The 25,610-nt window shown below is 38.7% G+C and overlaps 1 protein-coding gene across 1 annotated transcript in view; it reads right to left on the bottom strand.

Annotated features, from left to right (window-relative positions):
• Positions 1-1,050: 1,050 nt before the first annotated feature.
• Positions 1,051-25,610, bottom strand: part of fut8b (fucosyltransferase 8b (alpha (1,6) fucosyltransferase)) — a 41,121-nt gene continuing 16,561 nt past the window's right edge. Inside the window, exons 4-9 of the mRNA XM_052098537.1 lie at positions 24,602-24,716; positions 15,935-16,172; positions 3,792-4,038; positions 2,137-2,313; positions 1,523-1,673; positions 1,051-1,380 (exon numbers count right to left, since the gene is read on the bottom strand). Coding sequence (XP_051954497.1) covers positions 1,051-1,380; positions 1,523-1,673; positions 2,137-2,313; positions 3,792-4,038; positions 15,935-16,172; positions 24,602-24,716 — 1,258 coding nt within the window. The remainder of the gene's footprint in view (positions 1,381-1,522; positions 1,674-2,136; positions 2,314-3,791; positions 4,039-15,934; positions 16,173-24,601; positions 24,717-25,610) is intronic.

The raw sequence follows: 25,610 nt of genomic DNA, 5'->3' as shown, positions 1-25,610 counted from the left end.
AAATCAATAGTTTAATGTATTCCCATCATTTTTTACTCAATGACTTCATTTGCAATGCTTCATGGGATTCTAGTCCGTGCCCTTGTGAATGATGTTCAGGGGTGGACTGGGAAGAGAAATCAGCCCAGGATTTTACATAGAAACTGGCACAAAAGTTGTTGAGTGTGGTCGGGCGGTGTCGCTTTCCTTTTCTGCCCCCTTCGGCATATCGAGGCAAGTTTTGTGGCCCGTTCTGTATAGCGCGGCGGCTCATTACAGCTTATCACGGCCCATTCCACGGTCAGCCCGGTTCACCCGATGGCCAGTCTGCCCCTGAGTGGCCCCAAAGTGCGTCGGCCCACCAGGAAAATGCCTGGTATGCCAGATTACCAATCCAGCCCTGATGACGGTAAGAACAGTCTTGTACCGTTGTCTTTTTGTCTGATTTTCAAAAACTTTTTTGCCTCAAAACAAAGTTTGCGAAGTTGTGGTTTACCTCCGAGCTGGTTGGTTTGGTTCATGGCTTACAACTCTTTTATGAAAAGTCTATGGAAGAAATGAATGGGAAAATTACTTCTGGAACCAAGGCGGCTGAGTTAGTGGCCGGGCACCGTTGCGCTCTATTGTGCAATAATCAGCCTTATTTATATCTGATAAAATGCAGATAAAGATCGATAATAATCTGGAAAAAATTCTGCCTAATATATATATGTATGTATACACTATCATATTTTCTGTTGGTTTTGAGGTGAAATATGACCTGGACATGTTCTTGACAAAATTTGTGAGAGTCTCCCATACAAAGGAAGATACTTTAGCAGAAAAAGGCAAGAAAATGTAAAAAAAAACACTTCAAATAATTACAAAAATCAGTAGTTAATTCGTTTCCGCTGATCCGAGCGTCGACACCCTTTCCAGGCAAACGCTCTGTTGCGACTCTTGAGTTTCACAGCAGTCAATTAAATCATTATGCAGTTTATACAAACCTCAGTCCGATTCGAGTAAAAGGAGGGTCTCAACTTTTATCTGGCGATCCTTTGTAAGTTTATTAGTTTGTGTCTCGTTTGTTTTCTATAAGCTCAGCAGCTTGTCCGCTTCGGGGTAAGTGGGGTATTTCACAGTCTCGATCTTCTCCTTCACTTTGTAGGATGGGTAGAGGCCTGTGCGGACCAGTTTGCGGTTGACCCCTTTGGAGTATCCATCCCAGTGGTTTCCTGCGACACCGATGACGTCTCCGGGCTCCAGCGGGATATCGTCGGCCGAGCGGGGCTCATGCGGGTAGATGGCGATTTGATTGTGTGCATTCTGTCCACCGAAGTAGTAAATATCATCCAAAGAACGGAAGAAAGACGAGGCGTCCGGGTGAAGAGTCTGCATGATTTCGTAAGCCACACGGCACACCTGACGGGGGAAAGAAATGGAGGGAAAATGACAGAATTTGCATTTTTGAGTGGAAGACGCTTTAATAAGCAGAATTTTAACAGAAAGCTTTCTGGATCAGTCTCTTTAGCAAATACAGATGTTCTCCTACAGCATCCCATACCTGTGAGGAAAACGTGCAAACCAGGAAGTCAGTCTGCGACAGGAAGTGGATGTCAAGTATGACGCCTCGGAGAGAATTCTCTGTGTAACGGTTGTGCAAACTCGCAGACCAAGAGATGGAGTTATCACTGATGAACTCATAGTCAGTGTACCTGAGATACACACAGAGCAATAAACAATAATATTTACAACATTAAAGTGTGGACATTAGATGCAACCAAAAAAAGGCACTGAACAAACACTAACAAGTATTGAGATATATTAAAGAACAACTAACTTAAAATTTAACTATTTTCTGGAACAGCCTGCAAATGCCAATTTCAACAAAAGCAAAACAACAGACATAAAAACACATAAAAAACAAAACAAACAAAAGCACAAAAATCAAAAAGAAAAACGAATAAAAATAAAACAACAAAAAACAAAGCTGAACCAACGAAACAAACAACAACAAATAAAAACAATAAACAAAACAGAAAACCAAACACTTGAAAACAACAAGGCACAGATAACTAATAAAAGCAATTTACAATAAAATTTAAAACCGCTAAACTATAGTAGAATAAAATATACTTTCAACAAGACATTAATGAACTGTAATGACTCATAACTCACTTGGTTCTAGCTTCCTGTAACAGCGATGGGTCGTCGGTGGCCAGATATACTCGTTTTTTATCCACATGGGCTCGCTGAGATATATACTGGAACTGTTCCTCCACATGTGCCATGTATTCCTCTATGGGGTGAAACGCAGCTTCTGTCCCAACTTTATCTGTTCGTCTGACATGGACGCTTTAACACAGAGTCACATTATACTTGAGTATTTACCATTCATACTCAGAAGAGACCATCTATAAATACACACATGCAATGGTCAAGTCATTTGTGAATCTTTCTTTCGATGTGGTTTGGAGTCATTCTGTGGCAACAGCAAGTACATCTACATTTACATTCATGCATTTGGCAGACGCTTTTATCCAAAGCGACTTACAGTGCACTTATTACAGGGACAATCCCCCCGGAGCAACCTGGAGTTAAGTGCCTTGCTCAAGGGCACAATGGTGGTGGCTGTGGGGGTCGAACCAGCAACCTTCTGATTACCAGTTATGTGCTTTAGCCCACTGCACCACCACTACTTGTGGGTGTGGAACAACATGATTGTTCCTTTATGTTTTTAGAGACAGGAGCTGCAACAGGAGAAATCTTACGAACTTATAAACCAAACATATCAGTATTTCTTTCTCTCTCCTTCCCTCTTAAACTGATATTTTTGATTCATTATAGATTTACTCTAATGTATTATTTGTGTAATTACTTTACATTACACATTTGTGTCAATAGACTAGTGTTTGTGAGGCTGCAATCATTCAAATCTCATTTATTCTCATTAATTGTGTCTAGTTCATTCTCATTATTGTTTGTCATCTTTATTTCGCACTCTTTTATCAGTCTAACAGACACAGACGTGGTCGCTTCAGTGACAGATAAACCAACACACACAAAGACACAAAGAAACACAAGACGAGAAAGACAACAATACTCTTACTCCAACTATTATTTCCCCAGTAAAAATACAATAAAATCAAACATACCTTAAAAAATAATACTTGTGCATATATGCAGTTCATATATCTAGAGATATTTAGAGAATATCAACAAACCAGAACACAAAGCAAAACCAAAATAAAACACAAAAACATGTTTTCAGACAATATATCAACACGCAAAATAAACTAACAAGCAATATAAAAAACACAAAATAAAGCAAAAAGAAAATTGGGTTATTTTTATTACCACTTTGGTACATTTAAAAAATATATTTATTTTTTATAAATCTAACTAAAAATGGAAAAAACTACAACAAAATATGAATATAAATTGATTGGTAACACTTTAAATTAAGGTTGGATTTGTTAACACACTAATAATGAACAAAACTTGCACAGCATTTATTAATTTAATATTTTTTTTCTACATACAATCAATTAGTAACATTTTTACATTAAAGGTTAAATGAGCTGATGAGAATGAAGGATTCAAATTTGTATGAACTTATTTTAAATAAATTTTATTCTATTTAAAATTTGTAAATTTTATTTTATTCTTATTTACATATTGAAATAACTTTTCATTTGACTTATTTTAACTGTTATTTTTATTATTATTATTCATTACTTGTCACCTTCTGTTGTGTGCATTGATGCATTGGCAATATTGTATGTAGACATAACCATAATAAAGTACTTTGAAATTTAAAAATGGAAACTGACCCAACAATGGGGTGTTTAAAGCCCAGTTTGACACCCGTTTCCTGGATCTCCTTCTCCAGCCATGCCTGCGGGCGGACCAGATACTTGACGAACTGTGACACCCACCAGACGGACGGGTCGCCGTGCAGCCGCTGCAATCGGGGCGCTAGGTCTTCTGGGATAGCGAGAGGGAGGTACGGCGGTCTGGGGTGTAGACTGTCAACGATGGGCAATTCCACCACCTGAACATCACGGTCATGAGCTTCACCTGTTGAGAAACACATGCTGAATATTAATGACAAGCCTCAATCGACACACAATCATCCTTTATTCAGAACATTAGCTCTGTTCCGCAACCTAGCGAGAAGCTGAATTTTGCCATTTCTGCGCCACCAAAGGGAACAGCAAAAATACAAATAAATTTCAAACATGTTCACAGTGTCATTCTGAAGTGGTACAAATGGCAATTGAGGTCACAAAACAAAAACAAAATGAACATTGTATTTTTTAACAAGAATGCAGCGGCCACACCTGAACACAATCCTTGACACTTCCCAGTACCTGTCTGCACGCACCTATACACTTAAAACAAGGCTCAGTTGGTAGAGCGGGTCGGCCACTAATCACAGGTTTGATGGTTTGATTCCCGGCCCACATGACTCCACATGCCGAAGTGTCCTTGGGCAAGACACTGAACCCCAAGTTGCTCCCAATGGCAGGCTAGCACCTTGCATGGCAGCTATGTGGCTGGCGGTTAGGTCGCTAGTGGTGTGTATGGCGAGTCTAAAAATCATTGTTTCTTTATAATGAATATTATTATTCAAATATTAGGATCACGTTATCGCTACAATCTTCTCTCATATTGGCTGTTGCTCCCGAAAGTCGCTCTTCATTTGCATAAAGTTAAACATTTCTCAACTTTGTCGCATCGCTGGACACGCCCTCATCCGGTTGCCAACGGTCGCCATCGCCAGCTCTCATTGAAAATGAATGAGATGTGGTAGATTTGTCGCCTTGTGTCTCTGGCAATGTGAACGCAGATTAAGGCCGCTGAAATGGAATAACTAATGAACTAACGAATAGTCAACATAGGCTCTCAATGCTACACAAATATCGGTCCTGACAAAAAGTGCAAGGAGACTCCACTCTTGATGTATCACCTGTTTTCAGCAGGGGGCAGTAAGGGAAACTCCAGCTGTAGAGGCAACAGCTGTACAAAGAACAAACCACATTCAGGCCAAGTATCGCACTACATTTAATTTCACATGACAAGCTAAAAATGCTGTTTTTACGAGGCGATGCAACCAAAGTGAGATGCTCAAAAAGCGTCCATCTGATGCATGTGTACATTGAACTCTTCTAAGAAAAGCCCTTATTATAAATCTTCCTTGGACAGATTGACGAATTTAATTGCAAAATGTATTTCTGTGGACTGTAGGCCAATGATAGGCTTATGAATAATATTATGGAAATAAACAACATTTTCGTTGTTTGCCTTCTAACGCTACTTTTTATTTCGTCTTATCAATGCTTTCCTCGTCTGCCACAATAGCATAATGCATTTTAATTATCAAAATTATTATATTATAATATTTAGCATAATTATTTAATTAGAATTATATTTATGTAATATTTATATTAGGGCTCTCGATTCAATGTGATAATAACGTGCGATTAATTTTATAAAAAATTAACGCAATTAATTGAAATGCCTGTTTGCACCTCAGGTCACTGCATTGCTATGGCGCGAAATGCAGATGGAGGGCAGGAAGTGATTTTCTACATAGGATTATTAGCATACAAGCACTATCACAAACTCAAAATGCCTATGTTTTGCATAGTTTACGGTTGCTCAAATCGAACAAACCGAGAAACCACAAGGAGCTTTTTATCGTGTACCAAATGTTGTTCATAAGGGGGGAAATGCAAGAAATTGACTGAAAAACGCTGGATAACCTGCGCCAGCGGTTTAGAGGAGCTGAGTCGGATAATGCTCATGTGTGCAGTGAGCACTTCGTCAAAGGTAAGTTAATACAACTTATGTGACTATGTTTATGTAACATTAGCGGTTTCCATAATTTGTAAAGTTAAAGAAATAGTTTTTTCTTTTCTTTGTTTGAGTTTGTACGCCTGTAACTGAACAAAAATACGTAACGATAGCAAAGCAAATTACAAAGCCTTTACAGGCGAACGTAAATAACTTACCCAGCCATGCAATCGCAATAAGCTGCAATGACTTCTCCGTCTTGTTTCGCGATGATCCATGTCTTTAGTGGCGTTTAGGTGGACCTTTGAGAGTGGTTAACCTAATCACGCAAACAACAGCAACGCTAACATCGAAAGGCGCCGCAGTGTTTAAAAATTGCTCAAGTCCAACATATGTTGTGATTTTCAGTTTATTCTTTTCTCTCGTAATACAGTCTAAACTAGTGAAGTACGGACTTTCCTCCATCTCGTCCATTGTGCTTTTCACTTCCTGCCCTGTACATTGATGGGTCCTTAAACAAGCCCTCATAATAAATCTCCAACTGATTGACAGCTTGTGTAAGGGATTGCTGTGAACTGTTGATAGCAAGGTTTGGCGACCTTGGTGTGCGCACACGCTAAGTTTGTACATTTATATACAGAGATGATTTCACCTCTAAAAAAATAAATTGTGCCGAAAAATGTCTAAAACAGCAATTGCAAGTGAGGTGGCCCAATGGGGTGGCCAGGCTTCGGTCTATGGTGGCCCCTAGCTCCACATCTCGGTTTTGCAAGGCACATCCAGTACACACATACATGTGTTAGTTGTAGTCCTTATTTAACAACTCAATTTCAACCGAATTCTGCATGGTTTGATCGTTTGAGTAATGCTTGTGTCCACAAAATCAGATAAATGATCGCAAATGTACAAATATGAAGCAAGTTTTCATATTTTCCCCTGTGATGCTGATAGAGGTGTAGGCCCTCCATCAATGACAGACTCAAATATGTTTGAGTTTAACAGGCATTTCTTATTGGAGTTTCTAAAATTATGGACAGGTTCCCAGGACACATTAACACAAAATGTGATCATGCAGTTTTACCATTTTACAAACACCATCCACGTGTATTAATAGATCAGACCAGCTATATTTGTGAATCAGCGTCACAAAAACATCTCAAGGTCATCACTACACCAAAAGTACATTCATATACATTTTTGAAGCCGACTACAAAAGCAATTTAAGAAACTTAAATCAACTTAAGTAACATTTAATTATAGACAATTAATTGTAGTGACAAGGTTAATCCAGTTGGCTTGCTAGCTTTTTGATGCATTTGCGGCCTTGGAGATAACTCAAAAATAAAATGCCAGTCCATTTATTATCCATTTGTTTCACACAGTAGATAATACAAACATTTGACTTTATTGAATATGAAATGACTTTGTGCATTTTGATGCATTTGAAGGACAAAACACACTGCGACATGGTTACATTACACACAGTAGGGCTGGGCGGTAAAATGATATCGATATTTATCACAATAAAGAAAATCCACGATAAGCTTTTGAGGAATTTTCTATATTTACTGCGTCGCTAAAACACAAGCAGTTTGGCTTTCTCTGGCTGCGTTTCCACTGGGGGGGACGAAATCGTTAGGAGAGAGCTCGCTCCGCACCGATGCCAATCCTACGATCCACCTTGTGAGCATGATGCTCGGCTTTCATAGGGATTCATTGAAAACGCTCTCAGCTTCGCTCACAACGCGCCAGTGGTAACGTAGGGTCAGACTGGATGAACTTGCTAATGCTAGCAGCCTTGCTAACAATTAGGTTACGTCGGACACCGGATTGATTCCATCCGCACCGCAAGACTTCATGACAATGGTTGCGTCCTCTCATCGTCTCTAGTGAAGAGTGCAACAGAACAACAGTGATGTGGACAACAGCTCTGATCTTTCTGCGCTGTAATCTTGAATATTGTTCTCTAGAACCAAACGTGCATCATTTCTGCCCCGTCCCGCTCCGCACGTGTCGCCTCTTTCCCTGCATGTGTGTAGACATGAAGTGCCGCATGAGTTAACATGGTTTCAAAGCACCTTTTAGACCAAAACGTTTTTCTCTTCTAAATGTTTCTTTATTAATCAGCATGTTACGAGCATTTAATAATAAACAAATCCAATAAACGAATCGATTTTTGTTCTAATTTTGTGAAAATTAATTAGATGTCTGGAATGGAAAAGGAAAGACTAAAATGACTCATTGGTCGACGAGTCTCTCACTTTAATGAAAATATACGAATGTTTTCTAAATGTTCTCTCGGGACACCCCTGAACCCACATTCAGCATCATTCCACAGTCACAAGGGCTTCTATGCCCCATACTTGGGTATCTGAATCTAAAGAAATATAAAACATAATTCATTTTAATGTAAAAATATTCCAACAAACACTGGACTGCTGTCACTATACTTCAGAACAAACAGATGATCTTTTAACATTCATTTTCAATTGATAAACTATAAAATATTTTTATATTTTGGTAAAAGATCCCGCAGACCGCACTGCTTTGGCCGCCTCTGGACCCCCTGTGCAGTTTTGTAGAGACTATTTTGACTGTTTAGAATAAATTTTTTCTTCTTCCGTCAACTTTGAAATAAAAAAGAAAGTGCTCGAACAATATGAAAAAGATCAGCGTGATAACAATTTTGGCCATATCGCCCAGCCCTAACACACAGAGTGATAATTCAAATAATAATTAGTGTTTGAGTTGGTTAGATTTTTGATGTGAAGTAAAAAAAACAACAAACACAAACATGCAAACATTCCTCCCAAGGCTTCTTTAGATTTGACGTAGAATCCAGTTGATGGATATTAACTTTTGGAGTTTACATTGCACAATAATGTTTGTGCCCCGTGACTCCTTAAAAATGACCGCTCCATGTTCACCTGACTTGCTAGTAGCGAGAATCAGTTTTGAATGCAATACACACAACCCTCCCCCCACCCTTCCAAAAACACTCGAAGACTTACCGAAAGTATATCAGTGGTGTACTGATTTACATTTATTCATTTAGCAGATGCTTTTATCCAAAGTGACTTACAAATGAGAACAACAGAAGTGATTCATCCAACAGTATAATAAGTGCTGTAATACAAGCCTCAAGTACACAAAGCAAGGAAAGATGTATTTGTTATTTTTTTAAAGAACATGAAGTTAGTGCATTAGTATGAATGGGATAGGTGTTCATGAAAAATACGTGTCTTTAGCTGTTCTTTTGAAAGAGGATAAAGACACAGGCGCTCGGGTGGAATTAGGCAGGTCATTCCACCAGCGGGGAACAGTCCAAGTCTGGGACAGTGATTTTGTGCCTCTATGAGATGGCACCACGAGGCGCCGTTAACCTGTAGAACGCAGGTTTCTGGAGGGCACATAAGTCTGAAGTCATGAGCTAGTGCTTGTTCTGTAAGCAAGCATCAATGCCATGAACTTAACACGAGCAACCATTGGCAGTCAGTGCAGCGTGACGTGGGTTCTCTTAGGCTCGTTGAAGACCACTCTCATTGCCACATTCTGGATCAATTGCAGAGGTTTGACAGTACATGCTGGAAGGCATGTCAGAAAACGTTGCAACAGTCCAGCCTGGATGGAACAAGAGCTTGGACGAGAAGTTGTGTAGCATGCTCTGATAGGAAGGGCCTGATATTCCTAATGTTGTACAAGGCAAATCTGCACGATCGGCCAGTCCTTGCGACGTTGTCTGTGAAGTTCAACTGATTGTCTAACACAACTCCAAGATTTCTGGCTGTCCTGGATGGTGTAATCGTTGACGAGTCTAGCTGAATGGTGAAGTTGAGTGACTCCATCCAGGTCTCCTAAGCATCCAAATTGTCCCGGTTGCTAGGGAGGGTAGATTCACATGGGGTAACCTCCTCATGGTCGCTATAATATGGTTCGTTCTTGGTGGGGCACGTGGGAAGTTGAGCGTGGATGCCGCGGTGGATGGCGAAGCCTCCACACGCACTATGTCTCCATGGCGACGCGCCAAAAGGCCACGTGATAAGATGCGTGGGTTGACAGTCTCAGACATGGAGGTAGCTGAGATTCGTCGTCCACCACACAAATTGAGGCGAATTACTACACCACCACGAGGACTTAAACAGCAATTGGGCATTCCAAATTGGGAGAAAAAGTATAAATTGGTTCTCACTCTCGGTGGGGCACATGGTGAGTTGTGCGTGGATGCCTTGGAGAATAGCATGAAGCGGATTGACGTCTCAGACGTGGAGGCAACTGAGATTCGTCCTCCGCCACCCGGATTGAGGCTAGTCACTACGCCACCACGAGGACTTGTGGTTGCCTAATCTATAAAAAAGTAACTGTAATCTGATCACGAGTATTTTAAAATGTAATAACTGGGTATGCTTTGTTTTTCCATGTTCCATTACTGTAAGAAGCTCACTTTTATAGGTTTTGGAAGTGTGTAACATGGTTCATATGGTGATGTAGGATTCAAAAAGAAAACAAGAGAGACTTTGATCCACAGAAATATCCTAAAGTGTTCTGGAAGGAAGTTTCTTCAGAAGTCACAGGGGTTCGCAAGTCAAGGTGACCCGTTTCAAAGCTCAAACACACTCGAACACGCCAGCACACAAACATACTCTCTCCCTGGTGCTTTGAATGACTGGCACTGGCCTCAGGGCAGAAGTCTGGACATGTTAGATTACACAGGTCACTTACCCTGAATCCTTCACAAACAACCTCCAGAGAAAGAGACAGAAAAACACAGACCGTAATAAAGAGTGAGAGAGAGACAGAAAGTGGTGGTGTTATCTTGTTAGATAAACACTATTTAAAGGGATAGTCAGGGCTCAACGGTAAGGATTATTATGATTTTTTTTATCATTTTCAATCACAAGTGATCTTCCCAATTTCAACAAAAGCTGAAAAGTTTAAATCAGCAGAATTTGCAACAATACTCACATGCATTACAGAACTTTTCCAGGTATTAAAACACATGTAAAAGCTAAACGAATGAAAGATTTAGTGAAAACACAACACTGGTCCTATAGCGCAAATGCTCATTCCATCAAATAGCCAGAAACTCTCTTCCACTGACCCCGGGCCGGTGGGCCATCCTCATTGTTGAGCCCTGAAAATGCATTACTTGTATTGTCTTTTTAAACTAGTGTGGTTTTCTTTCCGGAGTGACTATTTGCACCCCAATAGTTTGGTGAAACCACAGAAATATATGACAAACTAGACAACAGATGTCGCTGCAGTGGCATGGGATGTAAAGACGGTGTGACTGTGTACTGTTGTCCTTTCGATTCCAACTTTTGTCCCGCAATTTTCCCATCCGATTTCCTGATTTCGGTACTTAAAAAAAGATCAAAATGAATATAAATGTTGACTGATCGCAGTGATTTGGTCACATATAATGTCGGGGAATACAGATAAAGGTTTGTTCCCGCAGCTCGGCATCGCTTGTGTGTACATTGCATCACTGTATTACTATAGGCCTAGTGATATTGTTGTTACCATGTTTTTTAGGGGGGGGGGGTAGAAAACAGTTTAATGTATTTTACCATGGGGTTACTACATTAATATGGTGGTAATCTAGTAAACATGGTTAATTTTGTGGTTACTGTAAATTTCCTTCTGCCTTGCAAAATAAGATGGCTACTGTGAGCTAGTTTTTCAATACGGGTGCAAATAATATCTGACACCATTTGCACTTTTCTTTCGTCCATGGAACACGTTTTATTATCCTTATTGGAACTTGACACCATAAACCCTCATCATGTGGAAATGAGCAGCGTGAACACTCTTGAAACCATCTTCTGTCTCGAAGACATTTTGGTTTGGAATGACATGAGGGTGAGTAAATGATTACAAGTTTCATTTCTAGGTGAACTATCCCTTTTAAGCAGTTGTACCGTTTCACTCTGTGGCTCTCTGACTTTACTGTCACAGCATTATTAGACGAAATCTCTCCAATTAACTTTCGTGAACTTTTGTCGAGTTTAGAAACAGGAAAACCCCACATTGGCCGATGCGGAACATGTTGCATAGAAACAACGGCTTCGTTTCAATAGTTTGTCAAACACAAGTTACTGTTGGTCTTCTAATTATGACCATTAAGCCAAAAGGACTAAACTTTGTCATCCCAACCACGAACGACCCGACAGCTGGCTCATTAAAACTCTCCCAAACAATTACGCAACGAATAACAACGATGAATTACGACCGATCTATGAGCAACTGCATGTGATCGGGTAAGTGTGATTAGGTAAGGCATAAAATATTTAAGAAACAAAAAATCCCAAGTCATTCCCAGGCTTATATAAGAGTAATCGTTGCTCTTTTTTTTTCTTTTTTTTTTCTTCTATTTTTCTTGAGGCTGCTTTGGGCTTTGGCGAGAATCCTCAGATAAGCTATTCCCACACCAGATCCTTTGCTGTAATAATTAGGACACTAAGCGGAGGGAACATTTTCACATGTCCTCATTGTGCTTAAATATCTGTCTTGTGTGAGAACTTCACACTTTGTCTATTTAGCAGTAAGTAAATTAGAAAAGTGGACTGAGTACATATTAAAATCTGGGTGGACGAGTGCAAATTTGTCCTGATAGTCATACAATCTTGTAAAAATGTGTTGGGTTATTCAAGGCAAGTTCAGTAATATTGCACATTTCATATACAGTTATTTAAAGTGCTTTAAAATAGAAATAAGCATAACAATACAATTTAAAATCATTTCAGTTTTTAAAAGAAAGCAACTTCATTTGTAACACTTTAAAATGAGGTTATATATGTTAAAATTAATTAATGCATTAGGCTTCACTAACAATGAAAAATTATTTTAAAACATTTATTATTCTTTGTTCATTATTACTTCATGTTAATTCAAAGTGTAATTTATTAATGTTAAAATATACAACACTTAAAGTACAAAAATATTAGTATATGTAAAAATAAACATGAACCAAGTTTAATAAATGCATAAACATTCATTTTAATTTAATGAAAAAATTCAAATCAAATTGAATTGAGTAACTTTTAATAAAATAATATAAAAAATATTTTAAGTTTAATTAATTTAATTTAGTTAAAGAGCACCTATTATAGTTTTTCAAATATTACCTTTCATGTAGTGTGTTATAAAGCTGTTTGTGAATGTAAAAAAAAAAAATCTGCAAAGTTTTACAAATCAAAGTGCACCACAAATGGAGTTATTGACTCCCAAAAGAAAGAACCGATTCTGAACACCTGAAACGAGTCGTTAGTAATTCCAGACACTTCCTGTACTAACAAACGGTAACAAAAACCCAGCTTCGACCCGCCCTTAAACACTACACTAAGCGGTAGACCAATCACAACAGACTGTGACATCTGACCAATCAGAGCAGAGTATGCTCTCAGAAAGGAGTTGTTTAGAATGAACGCTTTAGAACGGACCAATCAGAGCAGAGTAGGCTCTCAGAAAGGAGGAGTTTGAATGAACGCTTTAGAACGGACCAATCAGAGCAGAGTAGGCTCTCAGAAAGGAGGAGTTTGAATGAACGCTTTAGAACGGACCAATCAGAGCAGAGTAGGCTCTCAGAAAGGAGGAGTTTAGAATGAATGCTTTAGAACGGACCAATCAGAGTAGAGTAGGCTCTCAGAAAGGAGGAGTTTAGAATGAATGCTTTAGAACGGACCAATCAGAGTAGAGTAGGCTCTCAGAAAGGAGGAGTTTAGAATGATCGCTTTAGAACGGACCAATCAGAGCAGAGTAGGCTCTCAGAAAGGAGGAGTTTAGAATGAATGCTTTAGAACGGACCAATCAGAGTAGAGTAGGCTCTCAGAAAGGAGGAGTTTGAATGAATGCTTTAGAACGGACCAATCAGAGCAGAGTAGGCTCTCAGAAAGGAGGAGTTTGAATGAACGCTTTAGAACGGACCAATCAGAGCAGAGTAGGCTCTCAGAAAGGAGGAGTTTAGAATGAATGCTTTAGAACGGACCAATCAGAGTAGAGTAGGCTCTCAGAAAGGAGGAGTTTAGAATGAATGCTTTAGAACAGACCAATCAGAGTAGAGTAGGCTCTCAGAAAGGAGGAGTTTAGAATGATCGCTTTAGAACGGACCAATCAGAGCAGAGTAGGCTCTCAGAAAGGAGGAGTTTAGAATGAATGCTTTAGAACGGACCAATCAGAGTAGAGTAGGCTCTCAGAAAGGAGGAGTTTGAATGAATGCTTTAGAACGGACCAATCAGAGTAGAGTAGGCTCTCAGAAAGGAGGAGTTCAGAATGAATGCTTTAGAACGGACCAATCAGAGCAGAGTAGGCTCTCAGAAAGGAGGAGTTCAGAATGAACGCTTTAGAACGGACCAATCAGAGCAGAGTAGGCTCTCAGAAAGGAGGAGTTTGAATGAACGCTTTAGAACGGATCATTGAGTCATTTTTGACACTGGGGAAAAAATAAAATGTAACGCTGCAATTTAAATTACGAGCAAATGAAAGTGTTTTTTGACCTTGGATGCATGTAAATCTATTGTATGAGACATATGAAACAAAATTAGGCACGTTTATGAAATCTGTTATGAAATTGAAATGCATAATATTAAAAATAGGTTAATTGCTGATATATGTTATCTAATGTAGTTATCTAATGTTAACAAACACAACCTGTAAAATGTTACCAGTTAATTTAAAAATGGATTAAAAAAATAAGCAAGAAAAATTGCAAAATAAACCACTTCTGCAAGACAAGACTGAACAGATTTCACTCACAATCTACACATTTTAGATGAAATATATGTTGCTGTTATGTTTCAGTAAGAAAAAGGCATTCACAACGCATCTAACGCCCATAATATGAAATACTTCAAAGTGTCAGAAAATATTTATTGTTAAATAATGTAGGATGGGACTTGATTTTATCAGTTGGGATATGACTGGCGTGTTAGAAGTAGGCCGTCATGTTAATGGGTAACGTTATTGTCCCCGCCCACATGGCCTTGGTTACATCAGCAAATAAGCAAAGTTGATAGAGGTGGAGAAATGCATACAATTTTGATTCATTTAGATAATAAATCTTTTTCTTTAGAATAACATGCATTGATGAATCGTGCACAAAAACACCAGACGGGGCTTTTCCACTGCATGGTATAACTCGACTCGGCTCGCTTTTTGGGGGTTTTCCATTGTGGATAGTAACTGGTACCTGGTACTTTTTTTAGTACCACCTCAGTCGAGGTTCTAAGCGAGCCGAGCCGATACTAAATGTGACGTCAAAATCCTGCAGATCTCTGATAGGTCAGAGAGAATCGTCACTACCGGCATCACTGGATTTGCGACACGGGACATCAACCCGCTAGTTTTAAAGTTAGCTACAGCAATAGCGGTCTCATTTGTTCACACGACTTTCGACTTGTATAAAGAAATGGCTGTGCGCAAAACCATAACGTCGTCAATAAACAAGGTGCAGACGTTCCTTTCTTTAGCGACGAACAAACCGATGCAAAACGAAAAAGTCTTTCAGGAAGTGTCTCAGCTGTTGGACGCACACGGCTAACACCGGACCTACCAACAGTGTAGGGAAAAGTTTAATAAAACATAAGTGACTACAGAACCATCAAGGAAAAGTGGAAGTGGTTCGACCAAATGGACGCTATCTAGACCGGCGAGCAATGGGAGGGAGAGTGCCCTGGACTCGGCCACGGTGTTGGTTGGAGTCCACGATGGAGGATGGTACGTTTTGTTATGTTAACTCTATGTTCTGCTTGAAAGCTTCACTTTATTTAGTTGACCAGCTACTGGAAAGCTCCTAAAACAACCAGGCCAATTTAACGGTTACACTCGTGTAAAATCACCACGAACAACTGCTTTATGCAGCACAATGAGCTAGTAGCTAACAGCTAGCGGTCGCGTTATTGTTTATTGTTTTGTGTCGTGTTTAAGATGATGTCACGGCAGTAGAGGTGGCGCAACTATGACGATCAGCCTATAACCCCACCCATGTTGAGGTGGCACTAAACTGTGGAAAAGCAAGCTCAGAAAAGTAAAGCGATTAGATTTGAATCGAACCGTAACGTGCAGTAGAAAAGTGGCATTATTAGGCAAGAAAATATAACCGATTTTGATTTCATGTTTCAGATCCATTTTGCTTTTGGAAGAGATTGTCAAATGTAATATTTAAAGATCAACTTCCGCTCACCTGACCAGTGTCCGGTTGTGGCTCCGGATCGGTCCGTACAGGTGTCGCTGACGGGTCGGAAGACCGTCTCCCAGCCGTTGGGAGCATAACGCCAGTTGTGAGACTCCAGAATAAGAACTCTCTGTGTGCCGTAAGCGATCATGAAGCAGTACACCACGTGATGAAGCTGACAGCCGTATCCACAGCCCTTATTAATGTTACACACCAGCTTACGGGCTTTACTGCAGTCCTGCGGGTTCTGATGGAGACAGAGAAAGCACACAGCATACCGTATGCAATCAAAACTTTCTGTACAAATGTAATAATTCAAATGTACAAAACTAAGTATTAACAATAGTACAATAAATAGTCATGGTATTTTTTTAATTGCCATTCATATAAAGATTGTACTGTTTTAGTCTTGTCCCAGACATTCCGTTTTAAACTATGAAAGTCCATTATAAAAATAATAATTATAACATGTTTAAAAATATGATCATCTAAATAAAGAGTGAAACAAACCAACCATTTCAATATTTATTGTGTGTAAATGATTTCAAATCAATTTATCAAATATTATGTATTTTACGCAGTTGTGCCGTCATTTCCACCACACCAAACAATTTTGCAAAAACTGTACAAGGTACAAAGTTAGTGTACTTGTTAACCAAGTAGACAAAAGTGCCGAGATGAAATATGATGTTTGAAGAAAACAAAGAAGAATCAAGGGAAATATAACACTTTTTTTTTTTTTTTCAATTTCAATACATAAAATGTAAGCTCTGAAATGAGCCTTAGCAAGAGAAAGGGGTTGGCCATTTTCTATCAGCGTCATATCCAGCAAAGAATTCAATTAAACTCAATACAGAATTTGAGATGAGAAATGACACTGTGGTGGGAATTTTCATAACCAAAAATTACATAAACCTCCCAAGATGCATGAACCATGCACTGTTGGATATTGTTAGTGGACAAATGAAAGAAAAACAGTGAGTGTGGAAAATGTTTGGGGTTTATTTTTATAAAATAAAAATGTAAAATACATTTTGAAATTCAGAATGTTCTTATAACTTCCCAGAGGACAGACAGACTTATTACATTACATATTATTGCAATAAGATCAATTATATAAGTACAGTAATCAATAATTAATGAGGATGGAAGTACTTATTACTTAATCAGTAAAATTCTAAAAAAAACAACAAAAAAAAAACAAAAAAAACTACAGCTTTAAAATGAAAAAATATAATTTTGGTGAATTTCAGTAACTTTTTCCTACAAAATAATTGATTACAGTACTTATATAATTGATGATACTGTAATAATCTATCCTGTAATAAGTCTGCCTATACTCTGGGAAGTTACTACAACCTTTAGAATGGGAAAAATATCATTTTGGTGAATTTTTTTAATGTTTTGTTCTTTTGTATTCCCTCACTTTGTATTTAATTATGAGGTTCAAATACTTCATTTTGGTGACTTTTTATGCACTAATTTGCGCTGGATTAACTTGTCTGAGCACGTTTTTTGATTAACTAAAAATATTTACTACAGTGTTGTCAAATTGCTTACCAAGTATATCAACCGTACCCTGTTTGGCAGTCTTTTTGAACACATGTTCAATATTCTACGACAATGGCGCTGCTGCCTGCTTCGTCTTCCGTCTCTCCTGCTTTTTTCGCGCCATTTTCACTATCCAGCTGAATGTCGTTGGCCTCACTGATTTAGCGCGGTAAAGTTTGACGTTCCACATTCTGTTTGCAGATGTAAGGGACCGTCTAAAAACTCCCCTCACTATGTTAAAACATGGTAGGTACACTAACTGTACGTTCACACCAGAAGCGGCGAGAGCGTCAAAATTCGCTCTGGCTGCCCTGCCTCGACGCTCAAGGACGCTCAAGGACGCTCTGACGTAGTTAAAATAGGCGGCAACGTTTGTTCAGAATGCTTTGTTTTGTGAACTATATTTAAAGGGGGCCGCAATTTAAACATCCAGACATGTCGGCCATTTACTTTTTGCCGACCTATCACAAGTAGCGTATATCCTCATGTACTCTTTAAAATGTGAAAATAATTAATCGATCGATGGCAGTAAGTAATTACAATTATAGTTGTTTGTTATAAAAAATAAAATACATTTGTAATAATAACTGTGGTCTTGGTCATATATTACAGGGAAACCCGTCATGGCAATGATTCGTTTCTCCTCCATTTTATCTTCGGAACGAATGCTTGGTGGGAACTAAAGTTTACACGGTTGTGTTCTCTAGACTTCGCTAGAGCGGAGCACTTCTATATTCCAATAGGTTGCCGCCGAACCGCGTCACAGCTCATTACCATAATGTTGACTGCACTTGAACTTCCATCTGACGCCCACGCCGCCCAAGACTCGCCGCGGAGAGACGCTGGCTGTCATTGAAAATGAATGACTTCCGGTCGATTTGACGCTCTCGCCGCCTCTGGTGTGAACGTTCGGTTATTCATTCAATTCACGTGCAAGTTATACATGAAAAAAAAAAAATCAATAAAACAAATTTAAAATACATTTTGAAATTCAGAAAGTTCTTATAACTTCCCAGGAGGACAGACAGACATATTACTGCAATATGATCAATTATATAAGTACAGTAATCAATGAGGATAGAAGGACTTACACTTAATCACAAAATTTATGATACTGTAATAATCTATCATGTAATAAGTCTGCCTATACTCTGGGAAGTTACTACAATCTTTACAATAGGAAATTATCATTTTGGTGAATTTTAGTAATTTTTTCTATAAAATAATTGATTACTGTACTTGTATATAATTGATGATGCTGTAATCTACCTGTAGTAAGTTTATATATCTTCTGGGAAGTTACCACAGCCTTTAAAATGAGAAAACATAATTTTGGTGAATTTTTGTGAATATCTTTATAAAATAATTGATTACTGTTCTTATATAATAGATATTTATTTAATAAAATCACCTGTAGTATGTCTGTCTGTCCTCTGGGAAGTTATAAGGACATTCTGAATGTGAAAATGTATTTTACAGTTTTTTTTTTTTCATGTATAACTTGTAAGGGGGTATGCGTACATTGAATTTAGAAATCTGTACATCGATAAAACAATTCACTCTCCTTATTACACTGCTATCTAAGCAAAAATACACAATGCAACAATGCTAAACGTCAGGAGACTGTTTTCCCCACAATCTCCACACTAAGACGCAGGAGTGTATTTTTCAGTGCAAGCTTTCAGGTTTTATTTCAAAGCCTGATGATTTCATAGTCTCCAGCGAGAGCTGTCTGACTTCATTACCATATCACATTCACTGCATGTAAACACAACAGCACAGAAAGAGACAGAGAACAGAGTGAGACACAGAGACAACAAGAGACAAAGGACAGAGAGAGAGAGAGAGAGAGAGAGAGAGAGAGAGAGAGAGAGAGAGAGAGAGAGAGAGACCACATTTTGAACCAGTTCTGGGCTCATATCTAGCAGAGGAAAAAAAGAAACATGATAACCCCATTTACATCTGGTTTTAAGATGCGTCTTGGATGATCCGATTACATGTGGTCAGGCGAAACCCATCACTGTTTACACCTGGTCGCTTAAATGTGTCTCCTGTGACCACTTGTGTCTGGATTTCGAGTTGAGGTTCTCTGTTTCATGACGACATACATCAGTCACTATGCCAGTGTTACTGCATGACATTACAGCGCAACAAGTCATAAAAGACAACGAAAGTGGAAAAAAGCAAATCAGTGTGCTGTTACTCCTTAATTGTAATCCAAGTACAAATGCAACATTTCTTATTTATTTTAGTGGAGTACCTGTATTAAAGAGTTTCAGATGTGTGTGCGTGTCCGTGCATGTTTACATCAGACACATCGATGAAGACCAATAAAGTTCTCGTGATTGTGAATTTTTTTCCCCCCGATCGGACGATCATTTCCTTTTTAAGCCACTCTTAACCAGCAAAGTTTAAACTCTTGTTTTAGTGCTGCAGTTGATTGACAGGTGAAGGGTGGGGCTTCACTGCTGTCCGAGATGCATTCAAGATGGATTTGTTTTTTGAGATCTGATTACAATTTGTTTTCGACCCCGTTTAGACCTGTATTTAGTGCAGACCACATGTGATTGGATCACCCAAAACGCATCTTAATCCCAGGTGTAAATTAGCGACAATGATAAAGACAGTGCTGTGTAGAAACGGATTACATGTAATCTGCATTCCATAATCAATTTACATTACCAAGTACTTGTAACTAGATTACATTACATGCTTAAATACTAGTAATTAGAGTACAGTTACTTTTTTTACAGATTACATATAAATCAGGGAACGTCTGTCAATTGTTTGTTATTTATTGATTTCCCAGAATTCTCGATGCTCCAAAAAGCACAAATGCAGCATAAAAGTAGGCCATAAGATTGCAGTGGTTTAATTCTTGCCTTCAGAAGTGATATGATGGGTGTGGGTCTTTCAAATCTACAGAAGAACACATTCAGGTCATCAGCCAGTTGTTGGTCCACCACAGTGTAGGGGGTAGGAGTCCTGTAATTCGTAAGTTGTTTCATGCACTCCACACTGATGCAGGGTTGTTAGCTGAAAACTTAGCATCTTCTTTTAGCCACTCTGATTAAGCATCCTCTTTGGCCTGATGAAGCTGCCTGAGCTCTGCTGTAAACCATGGTTTGTCGTTGTTAAATAAGTCCTAGTAGGGATGCACATATCCTCACAGCAACTGCTTTATGATGTCAGAGTATCTTGTGAGCTCGTCCAGATTGGTGTCTGCAGCCTCAAAAACACTTCAATCAGTGCAGTCAAAGCAGGCTTGTAGATCCTGCTCTGCTTCATTGGTCCATCGCTCTTTACAGTCTTTACTAAAGGTTTAGCAGATTTTAGTTTCTGCCTGTAGGTTGGAAGATGAACCAGACAGTGATCAGAGAGTCCTAAAGCTGCACGTGGGACAGAGCGATATACATCCTTTATTGTTGTGTAGCAGTGATCCAAAATATTCCTGTCTCTGGTGGGTCTTGTAATGTGCTGTCTGTATTTGATCAGTCAGCTGTTGCAGCACGGCATTCAAACACGCATTTGGCGAGATGTAAACACTCAACAGAAAAAACGCTGAAAACTCCCGTGGCGAATAGAAAGGCTCACAGTTAATAAAGAGCACTTCCAAATTAGGACAGCACATCTTATTTAATGTTGTTACATCTGTACACCAACTTTTATTGATGTAAAAGCACGTTCCACCAACCTCAACTTTAGCATTAGCATTATTTTCCCTCCAAAATGTTTTTCCATTTTAATTGAGACATTAAAGTAAATAATTTTAATTAATCAATCTGGCCGGCTGCCCCTTATTGTTTTGTATTGTTTTTTTTTATGAAGGGCATATACATTTTATTCCTAATTAAAATGCAATACTGTCAGCACAAAGTTTGCTACGCTAGCAGATGTCTGGAGCACTCCTAAAACATTATCTCTTCTAAAAGCACACAAAATGCTACCTCAGCATAAAACAGTAGCAGCATACCCTTACAAAACAGTATGTGGAGGTACAATGATGGTTCAGATGGAAAAACCATAGTATTGAATGTTTACCAATCATGTACTTAATGGTTACATTTAACAACAACATGTATCTACCATACCTGCTAATAATAATAATAATAATAATAATAATAATAATAATAATTAAAAAAACAAACAAACAACTAAAACCATTCTATGGTGGTTTTGTTGGTCACAGCAGCCCACCAAGCTGGTTTTGACTGGTCAAGCTGGTCTAGTTTGATGGTTTTCAAAGGATCTTTGGCTTTTGTCAAATGGTCAGGCTCAAAGACCAGCTAGCCAACCAGCTAAGCCTGTTGAACTCCAGTTTGGCCATATTGGAAAACTAGCTAAATTATCTTAAACCAGCTAAGACCAGCAAACCATCATAGGCTGGAATATAAATTAGTCTTTGCAGCTGAGGTACAATTGTATTTACATGGTAGTACTTGAAAGAATAACATGGTATTATCATGATGTCATATCAATAGCTCATTTATGTTAGCATGTAGCATAGCTCTAATCAGCCGCTAGGATGTTGTCTCAATATATACAGTGGGATCCTTGATGAGGTTCCTATTGGGTTGAACTCAGGGATGGATTATGACTTTCAAAGGCCCTGGGGCCAATTATATCCAAGGGCCCCCTTCCACCCAGAAGTTGCTGAGGGGTTGGGGGTGTTGTTCATGCCCAAAAGGGAAGCCCAGGGAAGCCCAGGGCACCCCCGGGCAGTCAAGGGTTGTCAAGGGCCCCTGGGCACTGGCCCGATTGTCCCGGTCGGTAATCCATCCCTGGTTGATCTGATAAACTTCTCTTGATCTTACATTTTGATTTGCATTAGCAGTGGTTTGTAATTAAACTTACAAATAGCATCAACATTTCCTTTTAGCAGACTTTTACTGCGATTAGACAGAGATGAAGTGGAGTAAAAGAAAAGGGGAGAAAAACAGACATACCAAAGGCATTTAAAGAAATATTTTGGCTTTTTAAAATAAGCATAAAAAAAACAGCACACAAAAGATTTAAAAAAAAAAGAAAAACATTATTAGATTGAACTATATTTAATCAATATTTTCAGTACTGTATGAAACATTTAGTAGGTGTTGTCGACATTTTTCTTGACTTTAGTTTGCCACTATTCATTCAGAGACTGCCGTCCTTGCAAAGAATACAAGTGATGCTGTCTTAGATTTCAAGGCTTCTTCGCTTATTTTGCTGCCTATCTTTTGGAACAGTCTTGGTGTTAAGGTGTGCACAATAAAACTCATTCAAACACAAATTGTCAACGCAGAAGGAATAAACATGCTATTGAGGGCTCAGACGTCATATTGTGATAAAGCTCCAGGAGTTCTGGAATAGAAGAGATGGATCGAGAATGAATTGAGCTTTTATAGAAACACAAAGAGCAGTGTGGTGAATTTCAGTGCTCATGCACAAAGACGGTTGTGTAACAGGGCTGGACTGTTGAGATTTTGTCTATAAACATCGTTCATCAAGATGCAAGTCTGCCGTTGAGCCTACTTTAGCCAAATGCAAACATGCATGCATACACCGATCTCTGGCTAATTCTTTTGTTTACGAACGCCGAAGCCAATGCAAATTAGAAAAACTGTGCAAATCGTTCTGTTTATGATGGGATAATGCATGCCACACAAGGGTCCAAACAGAACGGTTAATTCTTTAATATACATTCATTGTTTCAAACAGCTGTATAAGAGAGATGTCAGTCTGACAAGCAATTACTTGCAGAGTCTCTAGTATTTTAATATTTTCCAAGTCCTCAAAATTTTGCCTTGAGAGAAAGTCTGTGAGAGAACAGAGCATTTACCCAATTTGTGTAGTTACTGTGTTTGGCCTTTGTGCCTCAGAAGAGGTCTTGGATATTCCATGTCAACTCAACCAAATGTCTGAAACTTTCCCATCTGAATTTTTTTTATATTGAAAATACTTTTTCTAAAGATAAAGATAAATCACGACCAAAGTCAAAACACTAAATGCCACGGAACAATATCTACAGAGTAATCCATTATCTTGAAAAAATAAATAAATAATAAGAATAATAATGTGCTTATAAAAAAATAGCATTGGAAAGGTGGCATCATCATTATATATACACAGAGATAGGTAGGTCTATTACTAAAATCAGTTGACTTCAGCTCCCTTTGTTGCATTAAATCCAAATATGGGGAAAAAACACTTTTCGCTGTTGTTTTTCCACAGTTGGAGTGCCTATAACCCCAGAACAATTAGAGATAACTTAAAATCCTTTTATATAATGATTCAGAATAAACTGTTCTTTAGGTATCATTATTTGTAAGGCCCTACATGGTTAAATCCAAAATATATGTGGCTCTCAATCTGGCTCCATGTTTATTTTATTTACAGTTTTAATGGTCGAAAACCAAATGTGGGTCACATGGTATGAAGCTAGTTTTCTATTCCAACAAAACAATGGTTTGAAGTACTGTACAAATGATGTTGACACTACAAATTTACCTTTATTTATTCACATAAAAACAATGACATGCATGTCCAAATATTTAGCCGCTCGGGACCTCTGGTTGTGTTCAAATGAAACGAACCTTCAGTTGTTTAAATTATGGGTGGAAAATACCAATATGCACGTGGACAAATAGTGCTTCTGTCCTCTTTCATGCACATTTTCGGAACTGCAACCGTAAGCATTTGGTCTCAAAAACTCTCCTAAAGGAGCTGTAAGCGATTCTATCATGGAAAAGCATGCAAAAAATGTTCCTACTCCCTTAAAGATATAAATTAAATAAGTGTCCTGAGATATCTCACCGGTCTCTGTGACAGCTGTAGACTTTGCAAACATAAATGTGTCCGCGAGCATTGAGGCTTTTCACCTGTCAATCATTTTGCTCGTTCTCATAGTGTTGTATATGAAGCGGATCATTGTGGCTGTTATTCATAATGTTTGTCAGTTGAGGGCGCTATTGAGCCACTGTTGAATTTGAAAGCCACAGGAACAAACAACGCTGCTCTTTTGCTAAATTAACTTTGGGGGGCGGGGTTTTGGAATGTGGGGCGTGGCTAATTCAATGGCTCAGTCATGTGAAAGCTTCAGAAAGCTAAAATCGCTAACAGCACCTTTAAATAAGAAGATTGTTGTACCTGCAGGTAGGAGATTCTGTTCTGCAACAGGCTGGAAAGATCTCGGGCCTCTTTCTCTCTCCATTCACCAGCTCCATCTACCTGACTCAACTGGTACAGGTCTGTCATGATCGTTCTGAAAATAGAGAGAGACACAGGTGAGCAGAATACAAAAGTAGGTTTGGACACTTCACAATGAGCAAAAAGAAATCTAAAAATCTAAATCAACATTGCAACTGCAATGTTGATTTCTCAGCGAACAGTCGGACTGGACGGGCTGCTCTGAACACTGATTACTGCACAGAACCCTCCAACGGGATTTACCTCAAGTTTTCCTTAGATCTGAAATCTTTCCCTGGATTTCTGTATTATAAAATGGGTCTCTCTTATTTTCGGTCCAATCGACATATTCTAGTTTAGATGAAAAGATTTAATAATATGATTTTTTTTTATAGATGTAACATTATATCACTTATGCTTCTATGCTTAATGGAAAAGTTCACCCATAAATGTCAGTCCAAACCCATATGACTTTCTTCTGTGGAACACAAAATGAGATGTTTTGCAGAATGCTCAAGCTGCTGTTTCTATACAATGAAAGTGAATGAAGACTAAAGCTGCGTTCACACTGCCAGCTACTTGGTTGCTGCATGTCGCATGTGGCTGGCGGTTAGTTTGCTAGTGGTGTGTATGGAGAGTCTGAACAGCACTGTTTCTTTACAATTAATATTATTATTCAAATATTAGGATCACGTGAGCGCTACCATCTTCTCTTGTATTGGCTGTCGCTCCCGAAAGTCACTCATAATTTGCATAAAGTCAAAAATGTCTCTACTTTGTCGCGCTGCTGCAAAAACACACACGAGCACACACACGCACGCACGCACAAAAATAAGCATAAAAGTAGACTGAATGACTAAGTTGCTGTACAAGTCTTCTGAATCCATACAATAGCTTTAATAATCTTTCCCTGTGCACTGTTTGTTTTAGAATAGTTCTGTTAGGGTCAATTTGACCAGATAACAATTCA

The sequence above is a fragment of the Xyrauchen texanus genome, chromosome 30, assembly GCF_025860055.1.
Source record: "Xyrauchen texanus isolate HMW12.3.18 chromosome 30, RBS_HiC_50CHRs, whole genome shotgun sequence".
NCBI lineage: Eukaryota > Metazoa > Chordata > Actinopteri > Cypriniformes > Catostomidae > Xyrauchen > Xyrauchen texanus.
The sequence above is the reverse complement of the archived record's forward strand: the minus strand, read 5'-3'. Positions and strand labels throughout refer to the sequence as shown.